This window comes from Berghia stephanieae, chromosome 2 (assembly GCF_034508935.2).
Source record: "Berghia stephanieae isolate SIO BIC M18660-M18661 chromosome 2, UCSD_Bste_1.3, whole genome shotgun sequence".
Taxonomy (NCBI): domain Eukaryota; kingdom Metazoa; phylum Mollusca; class Gastropoda; order Nudibranchia; family Aeolidiidae; genus Berghia; species Berghia stephanieae.
The window spans coordinates 66,512,315-66,532,211 of NC_088361.1; the positions used below are offsets into that span (position 1 = coordinate 66,512,315).

Below are 19,897 nucleotides of genomic sequence, written 5' to 3' on the forward strand. Positions count from 1 at the left end.
TCCTCAATTACTATCCATTTTTCTTCCTTTTTACTGGCGCTGATATGACCTAAATGTGTTGCAAGCGCAGTAAAACCCTTAAAATCAATCGAATCATTTAAACTGATGGTGTGCTCTTTGAATCTTAAACTGGTCTCCTTTTGAACCAGTCCATACTATGTCTTCTATCCCCTTATGTCTGTTTTCCGACATGCTTTCTGTCTTTGTCTTGGAATGAGATAGATTACTTGGTTTTGTCCTGGCCCTGGCAGGAGTCCTGGCTGGGAGGGAAACAGTCAAATGCATAGTTATTGTTTTGAGAGATGATATTTTTTTCCTTGTAAATCATCTCTCTGTTATGTATTATTATATTTATTTTTAATGTATAATGTAAGCATCTGAGTGTATTCCTCTTTGTTGGATTTTGTGCTTGTGTCCTGATGAGACTTATATGTGATCTGTAAACTAAGTACATTGGTGGTATGCTCTTGGAATCTACATCTGATCCCTATTTGTTCCCAGTTCCCCTTTGTCTTACTTTCTCTTGGGTGCTTTAATTGTAATTCTAGAACTTTTTACTATACTATTTTCTTGCTTTTTACTGGCGCTGATATTACCTAAATGTGTTGCAAGCGCCGTAAAACCCTTAAAAACAAAAAACAAACGAACCAGTCTTCTTTGTCTTACTTTTTCTTGGCTACCTTTACTTGTAATTCTAAAAAAATTTTCACAATCCCATTGTTTCCCTTTTACTGGCACTGAAATGGCCTAATTTGTCGCAAGCGTTTTAAATCACAAGTAGTTGAACTCAATTATTAGATGCCAGTTGTTATTTTAAGAGAAATTAGATCACTTGAATTATTTTAACTTTAAATGGTAAAATTTATCTCATTGAAGTATGGAAATATATGTACTTAAAATTGCTATCATAATTTTTCTTGTGGTTTTATGTTTGCATATGATAACATATTGCCTATGAATTTTCAATTGTTTAGTAAGAAAAAAGGATTGTCTTGTTTTCTTTATATATATATATATATATATATATATATATATATATATATATATATATATATATATATATATATATATATATATATATATATATATATATTTATATATGAAATCTATTTTTGAGGTGTTGTTGCATTGAATCTATGATTTATGATCTTATCTTGTCAATAAAATTATCCTGTATATAAGACTTGTTTGCTTTATTGTGATTATTGCTTTTTATTGGTTCAAAATTTCTGTTCCCGAAAGTTAAATAAATGCAGCTCGTAGTTTTGTCATTGCTTGAATAGTTTGTGTGTTTGTATGTTGTACAGCATGTCCATGGGTGAAAGTGAAACGCATTATGCATGTTTGTGTCAACTTTACTCCGTTTGATCTGTCACAATCTTAAATGCATGATGGGTGGAATTCCCTCAGGGTGAAGGGAATGCTGGCCACCTCCGGGCCAGTTGGTTTTTCAGTCCACAACAATTTTGCCATGTCTTCTAACCCCACAAATCATTTGTCCTTTCCGTGGTATTTGTTTTTGAATGTGATCATTTGCTTTGGTCTCAGCCTTGCATAGTGTCTTTTGCTAAGATGGAAACCGGTTGAATTTATTTTTGTTTTTCCCCCTTTGTAAATCAGCTCTCCATTGTGTCATCATTGAGATTTTACTAAAATGCTTATTTTGTAACTATTATTGAGCGTATTCTTTTTGAGTAATCTTTAGTGATGTCATTGAGGAACCTTCAGGTGTCCCATAGTGGGCAGGGGGGTACATACTGTCTTCTATCCCCTTATATCTGTTTTCCAACATGCTTTCTGTCTTTGTCTTGGAATGAGATTACTTGGTTTTGTCCTGGTCCTGGCCAGATGCCCTGGCTGAGAGGAAACAGTCGAATGTATAGTTAGTTTTGGGAGATGATATTTTTTAAATTGTAAATCATCTCTCTGTTATGCACTGTATTATGCTTTCTTTATATTATATATGATTTGTAAAACATTTGAGTGTGTTCCTCTTAGCGGGGACCTGTGCTTGTGTCTGGATGAGACTTTTAGTGATCTCAAACTAAGTACTTTGATAGAGTGCTTTTGGAATCTACACCCTTTTCTTATTTGAACCAATTCCCCTTTGTCTTCCCTTTTCTTGGATGCTTTATTGTAATTCTAGAACTTTTTACTATCCCATTTTCTTCCTTTTTACTGGCGCTGATATGACCTTAATGTGTTGCAAGCGCCGTAAAACCCTTTAAAAATAAAAAAAACAAAAAACCTTCAGGTAATTTCAGACAAGCTGAAGGATAGATTGCTTTTGGATCTATTTCTGATCTCGGTTAAACTTGTCTCCCTCTGTTTTTTGGCTGTATATCAAGTATATCATCTTCCTGTTGTTGAAATGACCTATAAGTGTTGTTAAGCATTCCTTAAAAAAGAATCAAACAACTGAAGTTTCATGTTCCATTTGGTTTTGAAACATTTTAAAATATTGATTTTGTGAATGTAGGTGAACATTAGAGTCTTGCTGTCTCTTCCATGCCCATAAGTTTATGTAAATTATCGATGGTTCACTTCTTGTTCTGGATTTAAGTGATTTGTTTCTGGGTGGGGTTCTCGACCTTTCATGGTGAGCCGGGAGGTACTTGTCTTCTGTCCCCGTGTATCTGTTTTCTAATAGCTTTCTGTCTTTGACTTGGAATGAGATTACATATTAGTTTTGTCCTGAACCTAGGTGTGCCTAGGCTGGGAGGGAAACAGTCTAATGTATAGTTGAAATTTTGAGGGATGGATATTTTTTCATAGTAAATCATCTCTCTTTTATTATTTATTGTTTGTTTTTTTGTTTTTGTTTTTTAAATTTTAACATGATTTTTAAACATTTGAGTGTATCTCTATTAGTGGGATCTTGTGCTGGTGCCTGGGTGAGACTTTTAGGTGATCTCAAACTAAGCACTTTGATAGTGTGCTCTTGGAATCTACACCTGTTTCTTATTTGAACCAATCCCCCTTTGTCTTACCTTTTCTTGGATGCTTTAATTGTAATTCTAGAACTTTTTACTATCCCATTTTCTTCCTTTTAACTGGCGCTGATATGACCTTATGTGTTAAGTGCCGTAAAACCCTTAAAAACAAAATACAAAACAATCAAACTAAGTCTTACTTTTTTCCTTTTAATTGTACATCTAGAATGTTTTTACAATCCGATTTTCTTCCCTTTTTGCTGGTAATGATATGACCTAAATGTGTTGTAAGCACCAAAAATATGAAAAACAAACAAAAACAAAACAAATGATTTGTTTATGCAGCATCGCCTCTAGTACTCTAAGTGACAAAAGATCGTTTTTGTAACATTTCCTCACTAAAGACTTTAATGTCACTTTTGAAAGAAAACAATTGAAAGGATTTCTGGCCTCCCATAGTGGGCAGGGAGGCACTTATTGTGTCTTCTATCCCACTATATCTGTTTTCCAACATGTTTCTATCTTTGTCTTGCAATGAGAGTACTTGGTTTTGTTTTGGCCCTGGCCGGATACCCTAACTGAGAGGGAAACAGTCAAATGCATAGTTATTGTTTTGGGAGATGATATTTTTTTCCTTGTAAATCATCTCTCTGTTATGTATTAATATTATTTTATTTGTTGTTTTGAATTTATAATGTAAGCATTTGAGTGTGTTCCTCGTAATGGGGACCTGTGCTCGCATCTGGATGAGACTTTTAGGTGATCTCAAACTAAGTACATTGATGGTATGCTCTTGGAATCCACACCAATTCCTTATTTGTACCATTCCCCTTTGGTGTACTTTTTCTTGGTGCTTTAATTGTAATTCTAGAAATTTTTACTATCCCATATTCTCCCTTTTTACTGGCGCTGATATGACCTAAATGTGTTGTAAGTGCCGTAAAACCCTTAAAAACAACCAACCAATTCCCCTTACTTTGTCTTAGGTGCTTTAATTGTAATTCTAGAAATTTTAACTGTTCCATTAAAAACAAACAACAAAACATACCCCATAATTTTTCCAAAAATGTCCAAGCCAAGTCTCGGCCAGCAGACAATGTAAGCATTTCATGTTAACCCTTTTAAATTTTAAAAATGAATGAACTTTAAATAAATGAGGTTGAATGTGGTATAAATGGCGTCCTAATACTTTTATGAAAACTTTTTATGCCTTGGGTTTATTTTTATATTTTTGTGTGTTTTTAAATGCCAAGAGATAGCTATTGTTTTTTCTTGTGAATCTCTATACTTTTATCATTATTTATTAATAAATGTCTTTTTTACGACTTTGAGAATGCCCCATTGTCATATTCTTGTGCTGTAGGTCTCAAATTAGACTAGGGGGTTAATTAATTATGCAGTCTATTTGTTCTCTGTTTGAACTAGTCCCATTGTTTAACTTATCTTATGTGCCTGTAACTTTTCCATTCTGGGTGGGGTCTTTCCTCCTGGTGGGGTCCTTAGCTGGAAGGGAGACGGTCCAATAAATAGTACCTTTTTTGAGAGATGACATTTTTCCCCCCTTGTTAACTATCCCTCTGGTATATGTTCTAATTATTATTATTTTGAATACTTTTGAGTGTATATTTTGAACCAACATAAATTGTCTGTGCAAGTACAAAAAACATAACAAGACATTTTTCTTGTTAATATAGATTCCTTGTAAGAATACAAACAAGAAAAAAAGTATCATGTAGAATAGATGTGACATGAGAAATAATAATTTAAATATTTTTTTGCTATTTCATTATGTTCTGTAGAATCCGTCAGCAGTATCCTTTGCTTGTGCATGGATAACACTTAGGTAGATTGCTCCTGGAATCTTTGGTTCCATATTTGAACAAGTCCCCTTTGTCTTGCTTTTTCTTCAGTGCTTTTAACTTCAGATATTCTTTTCCTCTACTCCTTCACTTTTACTGGTGCTGAAATGACCTATTGTCAGAAGCGTCGTAAAGTCCCTCAAAAAACCCCAACAAAAACAACAAAAAACCCCAAAACAAAACAGGTAGATTTCAGCTGGGATCTACTTAAAAATGTGTCCAATGTCTACTATTTAAGGTATCTGTGATCCAAAATTGTTACTGTAATCCAAATCTATCTCACTGTCCTGTGTTTTGCATGTACCGCCTTCGAATTTCTCTATCACTATATCTTCAACTGCAATCTTTTTTTCCTATTTTGGCCTTAAAGAGAATTGCTTTGGTTTTGTTGCTGGAAATATTAATAATAGCTTGTTGAACTTTTAATGACTGATAATGTAAAATGTAACATTGGGTTTTATAATGTCTTTGTAATGTCATGATCAATGATTTGATTTTGTACATATGAAATTATTTCATAGCTCTTAGTTCCTGCCCATATAGTGTGGCTTTGACCTCATATTTCTTGTCATGTCAATGTAAAAGAAATAAAAAAGTTTAATACAGATATGCCAGATTGTTTTATCTTTTATCCAAGAATTAAGGAAATAGAAGAAAATAATTAGATAAAACCATACTGGACTGATTAAAAATTCTAAACATTAAAAAAAACCCCCCTAAACATACAAATTTGTGCACCACTGCCTCAAACCGTATTATAACGGGGAAGGGATTTGGGGGGGGGGGGGGGGGGGGGATGTCAGGTGTGGAAATGAATTTTGAGTTAAAAGAAATAGAAGTGTATTTTCCGAAGTTATGTTAATTGTCGATAAAACTAAGAAACGGAACCCAATTTTAATATTATCAGAATCTAACTCACCCTGACGTAATAGCAATTTGAGGCGCTGGGTCACATATGGATGTCAATGTCTACGGAGATCTGACACCAGATAGAAGGGGAGGGGGGGGGGGGGGGGGGTTATCTTATTATTCTTTTTCAGAGGAAATAAAAAACTGCCATTATTTACTTTCTTTGGCTATTGTTACTCAGGATGGGTCATGATTCGACTTCAGGGTGGTCACTTTTGCTTTGTCCTCCATCCCACTATATCTATTTTCCCTTTCCATACTACTCACTTTCTCCATTCTGGTTTGGGATTTGGTTTATTTTACTGGTCCTGACAAGGATTCTGGGATTGAGGGAAGCAGCCAAATGTATGGTTCCTTCTTTGCTGTTTCTTCTAGTGCCTTCTATTTTTCCAGGTCACTTCCTATTTCTATGCATGTTTGAAATTAATATTCTGTGAGAAATTTGGGATGGTCCCTGCATATATAGTCGTAGGTTGAATGATGTCAGTCGGTATGATTGGATGGGTGCCAGTATTCTCTGCCATGTTCTTTTTTTGCACCTCCCTCTGTATTTTCATATTTTCTTGAGCAAGAGTGCCAGAGGCGTTTCTTAACACTAAATCTGTCATGTATGCCGTATAGTATAAACTGCCATTATTTACTTTTCTTTGGCTATTGTTACTCAGGATGGGTCATGATTTGACCTCAGGGTGGTCACTTTTGCTTTGTCCTCCATCCCACTATATTTATTTTCCCTTTCCATACTACTCACTGTCTCCATTCTGGTTTGATACTGCTTGGGGTTTGGGTTTTTTTTTCTGGTCCTGACAAGGATTCTGGGCTTGAGGGAAGCAGCCAAATGTATGGTTCCTTCTTTGCTGTTTCTTCTAGTGCCTTCTATTTTTCCAGGTCACTTCCTATTTCTATGCATGTTTGAAATTAATATTCTGTGAGAAATTTGGGATGGTCCCTGCATATATAGTCGTAGGTTGAATGAGGTCAGTCGTTCCCTACCTCCATAGTGGGCAGGGAGGTACATACTGTGTCTTCTATACCCCTATGTCTGTTTTCCAATTTGCTTTCTGTCTTTGTCTTGGAATGAGATTACTTGGTTTTGTCCTGGCCCTGGCCTGAGTCCTAGCTGAGAGGGAAACAGTCAAATGCATAGTTATTGTTTTGGGAGATGATATTTTTTTCCTTGTAAATCATCTCTCTGTTATGTATTATGTTTGTTATTTTTAATGTATAATGTAAGCATTTGAGTGTATTCCTCTTTGTTGGATTTTGTGCTTGTGTCCGGATGAGACTTATAGGTGATCTCAAACTAAGTACATTGATGGTTTGCTCTTGGAATCTGCATCTGATCCCTATTTGTTCCCAGTTCCCCTTTGTCTTCCTTTCTCTTGGGTGCTTTAATTGTAATTCTAGAACTTTTTACTATCCCATTTTCTTCCTTTTTACTGGCGCTGATATAACCTAAATGTGTTGCAAGCGCCGTAAAACCCTTAAAAACAAAAAAACAAAAACAAATGATGTCAGTCGGTATGATTGGATGGGTGCCAGTATTCTCTGCCATGTTCTTTTTTTGCACCTCCCTCTGTATTTTCATATTTTCTTGAGCAAGAGTGCCAGAGGCGTTTCTTAACACTCATGTATGCCGTATAGTCTCAAGATCTTCCTTTATCTCAAGTTCAAACCTGTCACTACATTGTATAGAGCGAGTGCTGCTCAAATGATAAGAGATTATATTCTTTCCTTGTAAATCATCTCTCTGTTATGTACTTTTTTTTTTTTAAAGGTAACGTTTTGTGATGGGATTCTTTGTTTTTGTCTCGATGGGTTTCTCAAACTAAACACATTGATAGTTTGCTCTTGGCATCTATTTCTGGTCCCTATATGAATTTGTATTTCTCTGGCATGGCAGTTTTTTGCATCGCTTGCGGCTGCGATGAAATATTTTGCAAAATCTGAAAATTTTCTAGATTTTGCAAAGAAAAATACACCCATCCCCTCCCAAAAAAAAAAAAAGAAACAAACCAATAATAATTTTTTTTAAAAAGGCAAAACAAAAAAAAAACCCAGACGAATTAAAATTTAAAAAAAAAATTGATAGCTCGTGTAGAACAAAAGAACATGAAAGATAATTAATCAAGAGTTTCTTTTTTACTATCCCATTTTCTTCTTTTTTTTTACTGGCGCTGATATGACCTTACATTTGTTGCAAGCGCCATGCAACCCTTAAAAACAAATAAATACCTTTCCCTTTCATGAAATAAGTATGGGTTTTTAGGAAAATTAACCGCGAATTTTAGCAAATCTTTTACAAATTTTGCTGTTTTTAGCTTGCAAAATTTGGGATTTTTTTGGTGCAAAAAACTCAGATTCTGACAGGCATCTCAAGAGTTAACGAGTCGTTTCATATCTGCATTGATATTGGGCCAATAGGCGGTTGATCTTGCCCATCGTATCATGGAATCACATACAAAATGAGGGCCATGTAGATGCAATTTGATTTAGTGTTGCAGTTCTTGCATGTTATATACCACGATGGACCATTTTCTATAATGGGTTTATGATATTTGCCACAGAATTTACAGCAGTGTTTCAATTGTTTAGAGGATTGGTGTCTTTGGTGAGAGTGAGAAAAGTGATCCTTTGTTGAGAAAATTGAGGTTTTATAGGTGAATATTGAGGCTTTTGATTAGTATGAGTATATCGAGAGGATGCATGATGATGCACCTTCTGTATATGGTGATCTCTTAGTATCATGCTCTGTAATTGTGTTTTGGCTGTTTCATGCGTACATGTGTTGATTGCATTTTGTAGTATAAGATTTTGTAACAGGTTTTCTTCTGGGTGGGGTTCCCTACCTCCACAGTGGGCAGGGAGGTACTTACCGTGTCTTCTATCCCCTTATATCTGTTTTCCAACATGCTTTCTGTCTTTGTCTTGGTATGGGATTGCTTGGTTTTGTCCCAGACCTGGCTGGAGTCCTTGGCTGGGAGGGAAACAGTCAAATGCATACATGTAGTTATTGTTTTGGGAGATGATATTTTTTTTTCCTTGTAAATCATCTCTCTGTTATGTATTATTATATTTGTTATTTTTAATGTATAATGAAATGTAAGCATTTGAGTGTATTCCTCTTTGTTGGATCTTGTGCTTGTGTCTGGGTGAGACTTATAAGTGATATCTGATCCCTATTTGTTCCCAATTCCCCTCTGTCTTACTCTCTCTTGGATGCTTTAATTGTAATTCTAGAACTTTCGACTATCCCATTTTCTTCCTTTTTACTGGCGCTGATATGACCTTAATGTGTTGCACCTGGGTGGGGATCCTGACCTCCCATAGCGGGCAAGGGGGTCCATACTGTGTCTTCTATCCCCCTATGTCTGTTTTCTGACATGCTTTCTGTCTTTGTCTTGGAATGAGATTACTTGGTTTTGTCCTGGCCCTGGCTGGGAGGGAAACAGTCAAATGCATAGTTATTGTTTTGAGAGATGATATTTTTTTCCTTGTAAATCATCTCTCTGTTATATATTATTATATTTATTTTTAATGTATAATGTAAGCATTTAAGTGTATTCCTCTTTGTTGGATTTTGTGCTTGTGTCCTGATGAGACTTATAGGTGATCTCAAGCTAAGTACATTGGTGGTATGCTCTCGGAATCTACATCTGATCCCAATTTGTTCCCAGTTCCCCTTTGTCTTACTTTCTCTAGGGATCTTTAATTGTATTTCTAGAACTTTTTACGATCCCATTTTCTTCTTTTTTACTGGCGCTGATATAACCTAAATGTGTTGTAAGCGCCGTAAAACTCTTAAAAACAAAACAAACAAACAATGTGTTGCAAGCGCTGTAAAACCCTTAAAAACAAACAAAAACAAACAAACATGTTTTCTTGTTTCCTTCCATTTTATTCCGATGACTATTTTATCATGGAGAAGGCTATCTTCAATGTTGCCATAGTTAAGAGACTTTCTCAACTTTCTCAGCTCTGAGAGGTAAACTTCAAAAGATTCTTCATGTCCTTGTTGTCAGGTGATGAAATTATATCTCTCGTAACTTCCATTTGTTTTCCATACACAGAAGAGCTTAAATTTTTCAGTTATATCTTCAAATGTTTCTTGGTTTCCTTTGGAATTGAAGCCATCATAAATATTCATAGCTGCTCGTCCGATGCAAGATAGGAGTGTAGCAGATCGTATTGTTATTCCCTTTTTTAAACCATTAGCAATTTCAAAGTTTGTCCAGTCACGATGGAATTGTCGCCTATTGGAAGCGAAGTTGCCTTCCATGGTGAGTGGTCTTCACGGAGGAATTGACGTTGTTGATCTCGAGGAGATAAGGATGGTAATTACCTATATTGGGCGATTTTAATCATACTATATCATCATTATAGGTGAAAAAAATCTGTGTTGATATCCGTTTTGCATCCTGATTTGGGGGTCTGGCGTAAAAAAATATAACGATCTTGTGGCAAATTTTCACCCAAAACTAATGAAGGAATAACCTCCATATTCTTCCCTCTTATCAACCATTGTAGCAGTTTGTGTCACCATAATATATTATCTCTGTGGTAACTGGAAATTTTCAATTTCATGGAATAGATTCTGAGAAATATTTGAAAAATGACATATTGAAAAAATATCAAAATAACTTTCTGTTTTCTACTCTTTTCGTACTATCTATAACCTTTTCGACCGTGTTTTGTTTTTTAATGCCATATTTTGAGAAGTTGGACTTCAATAATAATATTATTTCTAAGATAATAAAATATCGTTTTCCACCAAAATCTCAAAATCAATTATTTGAAGGATTTTCCTAATAAAAACTGCCCCTTAAGTTGATTCGTTTGTATAATAATATTGTGATTTAATTGCATGAATATAATGTGACATAATATTCTATAAAATGTATAAGAGAGTGTTTTAAAAAATTACTCTTTCTTTCTTTTGTATGATGACGTCATCTTTTGGGAAGAGGGATCTCGTTTTCTTCCTTTTTATGACGCTGAAATCCTAGATGTGTTGCAAGCACCATAAACCGCTTAAATAATAATAATAATAATAATAATAATAATAATAATAATAATAATAATAATAATAATAATAATAATAATAATAATAATCTTTATTGTCCAAATAGGCAATTATTGTTAGGTTACAGCTCTTGTAATAGGGGAAAAAAGTAATTAAAATAGTAGTAATAACGATGATAATAATACTGATAGTAATGATGATAATAATAATAAAATAATAATAATGATAATAACAATAATAATAATACGAAGAAGTAGAGGAATGATAATAATAATAATAATCTCTCTCTCTCTCTCTCTCTCTCTCTCTCTCTCTCTCTCTCTCTCTCTCTCTCTCTCTCTCTCTCTCTCTCTCTCTCTCTCTCTCTCTATGTGTTCCTCTGTCTATCCCTCTATCTATCCCTTCTAATTCCAGTCACCATTGTTCTATCAGTCATTTGATCTCTACTCGACATTTTGTTGATTTCTTTAAAAACAAATACTGTCCTTCCCCCCACCACCTCTCCTGGGCGGGATGAACTTCAATAAAAGAGTATTAATGAAAGAAATAGTATTTTATTGGATGACTATATAGTGCAACTTTTTTAATATGGTAAAAATATAAATTGTTTCAGATGATGCAACAGCAGGCCCTCCTCCTCGAATGCCTGATGGGATCAAACCTCTATGTGGCTATGTACACCCAGATGATGCCAAGAAGTGGATGGTTAGTATTTTAAATCTTTTTCTAAGTTGATTTATGAACTTTATGAGTCGAATAGAAGGAAGTTGTCTATTTACGGTATCTATTTTTTTCAAAAGGCTCAGTGAAGTGACTTATGTTGATTGAATTTTCTAAAATATGTCACTTTTAACTGATGCTGAAATATAGCCCAATGGGTATTAACTTATTCCCATAATACTTACGTCTCACTATGTTGTGGGTGGGGGAATGTTGGCGCTCTGTGGACCAGATACTGATGGATTCTTCACTGGTCCATATCCTCGCTGTCTCTCCTATCCTCATTTACCATTTCCCCTTTCCATGTGGCTCTCTGTTCTTCATCTGGATAGAGCCAGTTTGACTTCACCTGGGTCCTGTCTGTCTCCTGTCTTTTGCTGAAAGAGAAACAGAAACTGGGTGGGGTTCCCGACCTCCCATAGTGGGCAGGGAGGTACTTGTTCTGTCTTCTCTCCCCATGTATCTGTTTTCAAATTGCTTTCTGTCTTTGTCTTGGAAGGAACTTACTTGGTTTTGTCCTGGCCCCAGCCTGATACCTTAGCTGGGAGGGAAACAGTCAAATGTATAGTTAGAGTTTTGGGAGATGATATTTTTTTCCTTGTAGCTCATCTCTCTGTTATGCACTATATTATGTTTCCTTTTACATATGTATGATTTGTAAAAAAATTGAGTGTGTTCCTCTTGGCAGGGACTTGTGCTTGTGTCTGGACGAGATATTTAGTGATCTCAAACTAAGTACACTGATAGTGTGCTCTTCGAATCGACATCTGTTCTCTATTTGTACCAATTCCCCTTTGTCTTGCTTATTCTTGGGTGCTTTAATTGTAATTCTGGAACTTTTTACTATCCCATTTTCTTCCTTTTTACTGGCGCTGATATGACCTAAATGTGTTGCAAGCGCTATAAAACCCTTTAAAAAAATAAAAATAAAAACAGAAACAAAAAAAAATCTTCATGGACTTCTTATTTTGTGAGAGATTATATTTTTCTTCCTCATAAATCATATCTTTATCTCTTTGTCATGTTTCTTATGCAATCATTTTAGATTTTCCTTTTTGGTGGGGATGCTATGGCAGTGTCAATGTGGAGCTTTTAGATGGTTTTGGACTAGCTAAAGCTCTTGGACCCACTTCTGTTTGCTTTTGATCTCATCCCCTTATTTTTTTTTTTTCTTTTAGTTGCTCATAAACTTAATCTAAATCTTATAACAACTATTGTTTTTCATTCTTAATGACCCTGAAATGACTAAACGTGTCAGAGCGTTTTAAAAAAAATAATTAAAAAAATAATAATTTTAAAGTGAATTATATCACACAAGGGAAAAGGCAATTCATTGATCACTTTTCACGATGCGAAGCACTCAAACTTGGTTACAAGCCTTAGCCTATCAATCGAAAAACTGGAAAAAGATTGAAGAAGTTCTAAGGAGAGACACCACCCACCTGAAACAATACTTTGATAGGTGGTCAGTGGTACCTAAAAATGAATACCACCAAATCAGTATCCACAAACTTCCACTTGATAAAATGAGAGGCAACAAAAGAACTGAAAATCACAGCCGGTAACTCAATACTACTCCCAGACCCCAATCCTAAATACCTTGCATTACATTGGACAGACAACTAAATTATTGCAAACACATTGAGGGAACTGCAAATAAAATTGGAAAAAGAAGCAGCCTGATGAGAAAACTCCCAAGCACCACCTGGGGAGCCTCACCACAGGTACTGGGAACGTCTGCTTTGGCACTGTGCTATAGCGTGGGAGAATACTGTGCCTCTGTTTGGATGAGGAGCCAACATGTAAACCACATTGACATCCGATTAAGAGAATCAATGAGAATTATAACACGATGTCTCAAGTCAACTCCAACTCAGTGGCTCCCAACACTGAGCGGCATTGCACCACCAAGTTTAAGACGACAAGATGCTAATCAAAGGATGCATGCAAGAATTGACGAAGCCACAGATAACACTCCCATAAAAATAATCACAAAGGGGGCACCTTCAACAACAAGACTCAAATCGAGAAGACCTTTCCACCTAACAAAAATTGCAGACTTCAGTGTGGAGGAAAACTGGAGAGAAATGTGGAACAGGGAAACACCAAGAGGAGGAAACATCATAAAAGATCCCACTAAAAAAGTGCCTGCATTCCACAATGCCAGGAAACACTGGGTTTCCTCAAATCGCCTCTTAACTGGACATGGCAGAACTGCATCAAATATGTACAGATGGAAACTTGGGAACATTGATACCTGCCAGAGATGTCAGGCAGCCCCAGAGACCAGCGATCACATCGTCCTCCACTGTCCAGTAACTAAACTTGAAGGTGGCTATGAAACCGTCCTTAGGGCGGAGGAAGACTTTCGAAGCTGGGTTGACGAAATGTATTTGGAGGTGTAGCCATACGCTGCTACTACTACGATGTTCAACCTTTGTTGCTTTTTCCATCTCCTTTTCATTTCCGTATGACTTTGTGTTCCAGCACTGGAGTAAGTCTATATATTATAATAATGGTTTGCTTATGCTCTACTCAGGGAAATTTTAGGAAGACGAAGACAGAATTGTTTTTTTGGGGTTTTTTTTCAATGTAATTTTCAATATAAAAATTTTTTTTTTGTGGATAATGATAATTTTTTTTTCCTCATTACCAATTGGTTTCAGGATTTTAGTGTTAACATTTATACACAAATGGTTACCATTGGGGGTTCTCTTTAGAAAAGATCATTTTCCCTTATCTGGATGGGACTATTAGGTGGTCTCCCACAAAAATAAATTACTCATTGAATCACTTCTGTTCTCTATTTGAAGATACCTCCTTTGTTTTAGTTTTAGTTTTTTTTTTTTTTTTGTGTTGTTTTTTTTTAAAATACTGATTTTTATGCATATCTGTTATTTCTTCACTTTCACTTCATATTCTTTTTCATTATTTATACTGATTTGGTTTTGCAAATACTTTTCAAAGCTTTTAACATAGATTCTCCAAAAAGAAGTTCTGAAATGCTTTTTCATCAGTTATAACATGTTTTAACATAAGAAATGATGTGTCTTGCCTGCCTTTCAATTGTAATTTTTTTCTCTATTTCATTCTGTATTTCAGATGTTTGAATTGATTCCTGGTTCTGGTGTTTTCATACATCAAGAGAACTATGATGTAGTGCTGTCCAAGACCAGACAGGATCGACCAGATGGAAAGGCAATGGCACGCTATCTAATGTCTTGTTTTTGGCGCCAGAATGAGCTTGTGGGAGCAAGTATAGCTGAACCTCCTAAACCTCACCAGAAGTCTTTGGATCGTGGGATCATTCATGCTATACTAGGTAGGTCTTTATAAAATATAAATTTACACACATATACCAGGTTGCTCAGAATAATTGTCCCCTGTTTAGCAGTCAAGTGTGTCTATTCTATTTAAGTCACATTGCTGAAATTTTTATAAATAAGTACGCTACAAATATGATTTTTCATTATGCTAAATTTCAAGTAATTTCAACAATTTTAAGTGTTGTTGAAATGGCCAAGGCAGAATAGACAAATAGTTGTTTTAATAAATGTGCATCTTTTTTTGTTTGTTTCAATTGATTATGGTGGGAGTTAAACAGGAAATTCTCACTGATTAGAAAATCAAATTAACTGAGTATTGAATTAAAAAAACAACAATTATTATCACTTTTACCAAGAGGTATTTTGTGAAATGTAATGTATTCATCTAAAATGCACTGATTTACGAAATTTTGGCTCCGATTCAATAACTTCATGAGCATCTCTATGTCATTAAAACTTATTGAAAATGAAAGTTAATGCCAGCACTACATAATTTTAAGGATTTTGGAGTGTTATTTAATCCTTATGAGGGTAACATGTTGACCTATAAAGTTAACTATTGTGACTACAAATTTTTTCCACCTAGAAACTATGAATTTCTATATTTTCAAGTTGCATATCTGGCACTACCTTGGTCTTTAACAACTTGATTCATAGGTGAAGAACCACTCTTTATTGCAAACTAATGACCTTTGTTCAAAAGGATTTTATTTTCTTCCGAAATTCTGTCAAAATTTGAAATGGTTGTCTCGGGTTTTCATAAACTTTTTTCGATAGGGCATTCCAGAAGTGATAATCCAGTGTATTGGAGAATTTGATGGCTAACTTTCTTTGTCAATGAACCTTCTTGTAATCGGTGATGCTGAAACTTGTGGTAAATCCTAGAGGTCGGTATTGATAAAAAAAGTGAAATCATTTTCAGGATAAAGATAAGCTTTTTGCAATCAGGCAACATGTCTTTCTGTAAATGCTCTGCATAACGAAGCAGTCACTTTCGTTTGGTTGGGATAGACGAAAAAGGTCTTTGTGAATCCTTTTGGAGACAAAACATGATGCCATGAGTTTCTGTGAGTATGCACTGCTTGTGTGACACAGCCTATCCAGAGGAATGTTCCTTTCAAGCGATTGTAATCAACCAAACCATGAAATCAATTACGTAAGAAATCACACACTTTTAAAATCACTCAATTTGGCATCATGTTTTTGATTGTTGTGTAAAGTAATTCAAAGTTACTCAATTTAAATAAATGAAATATTGAAAACATAATTTTAAATATTTGATTTTCAAGCCATGAGAATTTCTACATTTTAGGTAATACACTAATGATGTGGGGGACCTCTAAACAGGGGACAATTGTTCTGAGCCATCCGATATACATGTATATATATATATATATATATATATATATATATATATATATATATATATATATATATATATATATATATATATATATATTACACATGACATGAACTTTTTTTCTTTCCATCAATTAAGAGGAACTTTTCCATACCTTTACTTCCACCATATGAAAACAAAATAAAGAGGAAGATTTGATTATCCAGTTATATTAAGGGAGAAACCTTAATACACTTTCTTTTGAGGTTTTTGAGAAATGTATCCATCAGGACTATAATAGAATATTACTTGAGGTAGAAGTATTAAGTTCACCCCCCTTTTTTTCTCTTCTAATAACCAGAATTAATCAGATAGAAAAATAAAATTATAAATTCACCTTATAAATCATTCATCTACATATATTGTTGTATAAAATGTTTCTGTTTTGGCGTTAACAATTATCATATATTAGAATATAAGATCTACAGTCATGTTGTTTTTTTGTTTTTTTAAATTTTAGTTTCTCTAATAATAAGCACCATGTCAACAGTTTTCTGCTTGGCGAATTCATTATCTGCCTTAGTCGGAGGTTTTAAAATTAACACTTCATCCAAAAGAAATAGAAATCAATTTTTACAACTTACAATTTTGATTTTCACACAACACTGCAATCTTCATATTTTCCTGCACACTTGACTTAATGTTGATCTTGTTAAAATTCATCACTTTGCCATAATTATATCCGCTTTGCATTGAGCTGATACCATGTATGGGAGGTTATACCAATTTTAGCTCCAAGTATGATTTGAATATTATCCATCATCAAGACAAGATTTGAGACGCCATAAGAAGGAATGACATATTTTAATTTTTTAAAATGTTCCACCCTAAATGCAATCATTCTTTGTTAGCATATTCATTTTGAAAACCATTAAGGTTTTTAAGACTTATCCCATTTAATTATCCAGCAGTTGCTTTTCCTTCCGTTTAATTTCTGCTTCATGCTTTTATTTGTATCCCCACCAAATGACTTTTTAGTTTTATTTCTGCTGGCATATTCATATCCACATATAAAAGCATTTGATTTGATTGCGTGTGTGTGTGTGATGACCTGGTGTTTTAATTGATGATTGCTTTTTTATTTTAAAAAGTCTATTTGCAAAAGTGTTATTAATTTTTTTATTCCTTTTTTAATAAGTCGTTTTTTCATTTCTAAATCATGCTTTTGACGGTGATTTTTGGGAAATCCTACAGTCTGAATACACTTAACAAGACAATTAGTACAACATGTAATTCAAATATTTATACTTCATTATCAGAGGAATGAAAAGATAGGAGCAAATATAGCTCAAATAAAGAAACCTCGATAACTTTATACAATTGAAAATTTATGACATATCTTGGAGCACCTATTTTTGTGAGTTGACTTCATATTATTGTCATAGATTTTCAATTTATAATATTAGTAATTTTATAGTATATTTACCTGTAACAAAGACAGTTTTCAGATAAAGGTGGAAACAATTTATTGAAACCTTGCATGCAATAATTCACCTGAATCAGTTCGAATAAAAAAATTCCTATCCTGTAACTTTTGCAATTTAAAAAAAATTGGTGAACAAGTCTTCTCATTCTTAAACTGTCACATTTCTTTCAATCACTGATACAAACATTTGACCCCATTAAAGTAAGAAATACACACACACACACACACACACACACACACACACACACACACACACACACAGACTGAGCATGCACGCATAATTATGCATCACTCTTGGGTTTTCTTGACGACAGGGATTATGCCCTATGTTTTTGATACAGCAGAAATGGTTACCCTTTTTTTCATCCTGGAAAATAGAATACAAGAAGGACTCAAGCCAAGTCACAAAAAAAATACTTTTTATATCTTGTTTGTTTTGTATGCATTTAGAACTTAGAAATAATCTGTCAACACTCGCCTCTATCTTGTTTACTGTCACTTTGAATAGTACTAATAAAGCCATTTTAAATCCAAAATGAATACAACTATATAACTTGAGTCTTTGGTAGTTGAAATAAAAAATTCCCTCTATTTCTCAATAAAAGCATATTTTGATTTGAGTAGTTAAGACTTCACAGTTAATATTTAAATCTGATTTTATAAAATTTGATTAACTTTGACATTGTACCCGATTGTGGTGGTGGTCTATTGTTGTGCAACTTTGTTGCAGTTTTTCTTCTTCTTCCTTTATTTTCTTTTGATTTTATTTCTGTCTTTATTTTAGGGGGGGGGGGGGGGGGGGGGAATATAGATTATATGTATCCTATTTTATTTGTACGATATAAGTCGATTGTATCACGAGGGCATTATTGGCAGTATTGTTGTATCATTAATTTGACAATGACAGTGTGCATCATAAAATAGGCTATATTAAGGTTGATGGAATGGCAGGGAATGGTATAGAGGTGTACTTGTATGAAGAGAAGATTGTACAATTGGCCCAAGGGTGAATTTATATTGTTCTTCTCATAATTTACTTTCTGGTTTGTACATTTTTGATAGATTGGTATTTGCTTGAATATTTTTTTAAAATGTCTTATGGTGAGGAGCAAGAAATAATATTAGGGAAGCCAAGGGATAGAAGAAGTAAATTTAGTTACCTTCATTGTCCACCATGAAAAATTGATTATATTCACCTTTTTGTGTTTCTCATTGGCAATGAAAATTTTGTTTCCCTTTTTTTGTCTACCTGTGTCACCTTCAAGTTTTGTGTTGTCATTTACACAATGTATGTTATGTTTCACAGACAGTTGATATGATATAAGAATCATGATCAATCTTCTCCTTTCCTGGACAAAAAACAATCTTTATTTTAGAGTTCCACATTGACTAGGACACTTGGTCTACTCTGGTCCAGTGGTGCCAACCCTACATAAAAATGTGTATTCTTAAGCATTTTTGCTCATTGTACACGTTTTGCTCAGGAGTGTACGTATTATTAATATTTTATTAAGTATTTTGAACAATCATGCATTCTTTTAGTGTACTTAAACAGTTTAATCTGTTTGTTGATCTGGACGTTCATATAGGGAGTTCAATATAGTGTTATCGTGGTGGGTCATATCAGATTTATACGTGGATTCTGGAAATGGATACTATTTATATTGTCTATAAATAGTATGTTTATTCATTGAGTTAAACGATCAATAATAATAGTGCTGCTGGTATAATCGAATTGCCCACCATCAAATTTAGCGTTTTTGCAGGATTGTACACATTTTTTTCAAAATTTTACTAATTTTGGATCTCCATTGTACACATTTTCATGGACCTTGGTTGGCAACACTGCTGGTCTTTGTGTTTATGGGTTTACTTTATTCTTTTGTACGGAACTTTACCTGCCGGGCAAGTCCAATACTTTCTTCATCTTTTTTTTTTCTTTCGTGTGTCTGTCATTTGTTTTATTTTTCCAGTGAGTGTCCAGCAGATGACAAAAGAACGGATTACCAATCTCCGGAAAACCATGTGGCAGAAACTGGGCAGTGTCCTCTATCATCATCAACGTAGGGTGAGGAAGGAGGTAATGAGGTTGGTGGAGGATGGACAAATCACACCTCTGGGCGAGAATAACCACCAAGATGAGGAGATGGAAGACTTTAAAGCAGCGTAGAATTTTTCTTAGGTCTTTGGGAATTTTATTTTCAAAGTCTTGGATGTTTGCCCAATGAATAGAGATTGCGGGATTTATTGCATAGTTCCAGCTTCTTTTATTTTAGATTCAACATTTCTTTATTGTTCGTTT

The 19,897-nt window shown here is 34.4% G+C and overlaps 1 protein-coding gene across 1 annotated transcript in view; it reads left to right on the forward strand.

Moving 5' to 3' along the window:
• LOC144965374 (uncharacterized) overlaps window positions 1–19,897 on the forward strand; it is a 63,755-nt gene that overhangs the window by 34,610 nt on the left and 9,248 nt on the right. Inside the window, exons 4-5 of the mRNA XM_078900639.1 lie at window positions 11,338–11,429; window positions 14,547–14,766. Of these exons, the coding sequence (XP_078756765.1) occupies window positions 11,338–11,429; window positions 14,547–14,766 (312 nt within the window). The remainder of the gene's footprint in view (window positions 1–11,337; window positions 11,430–14,546; window positions 14,767–19,897) is intronic.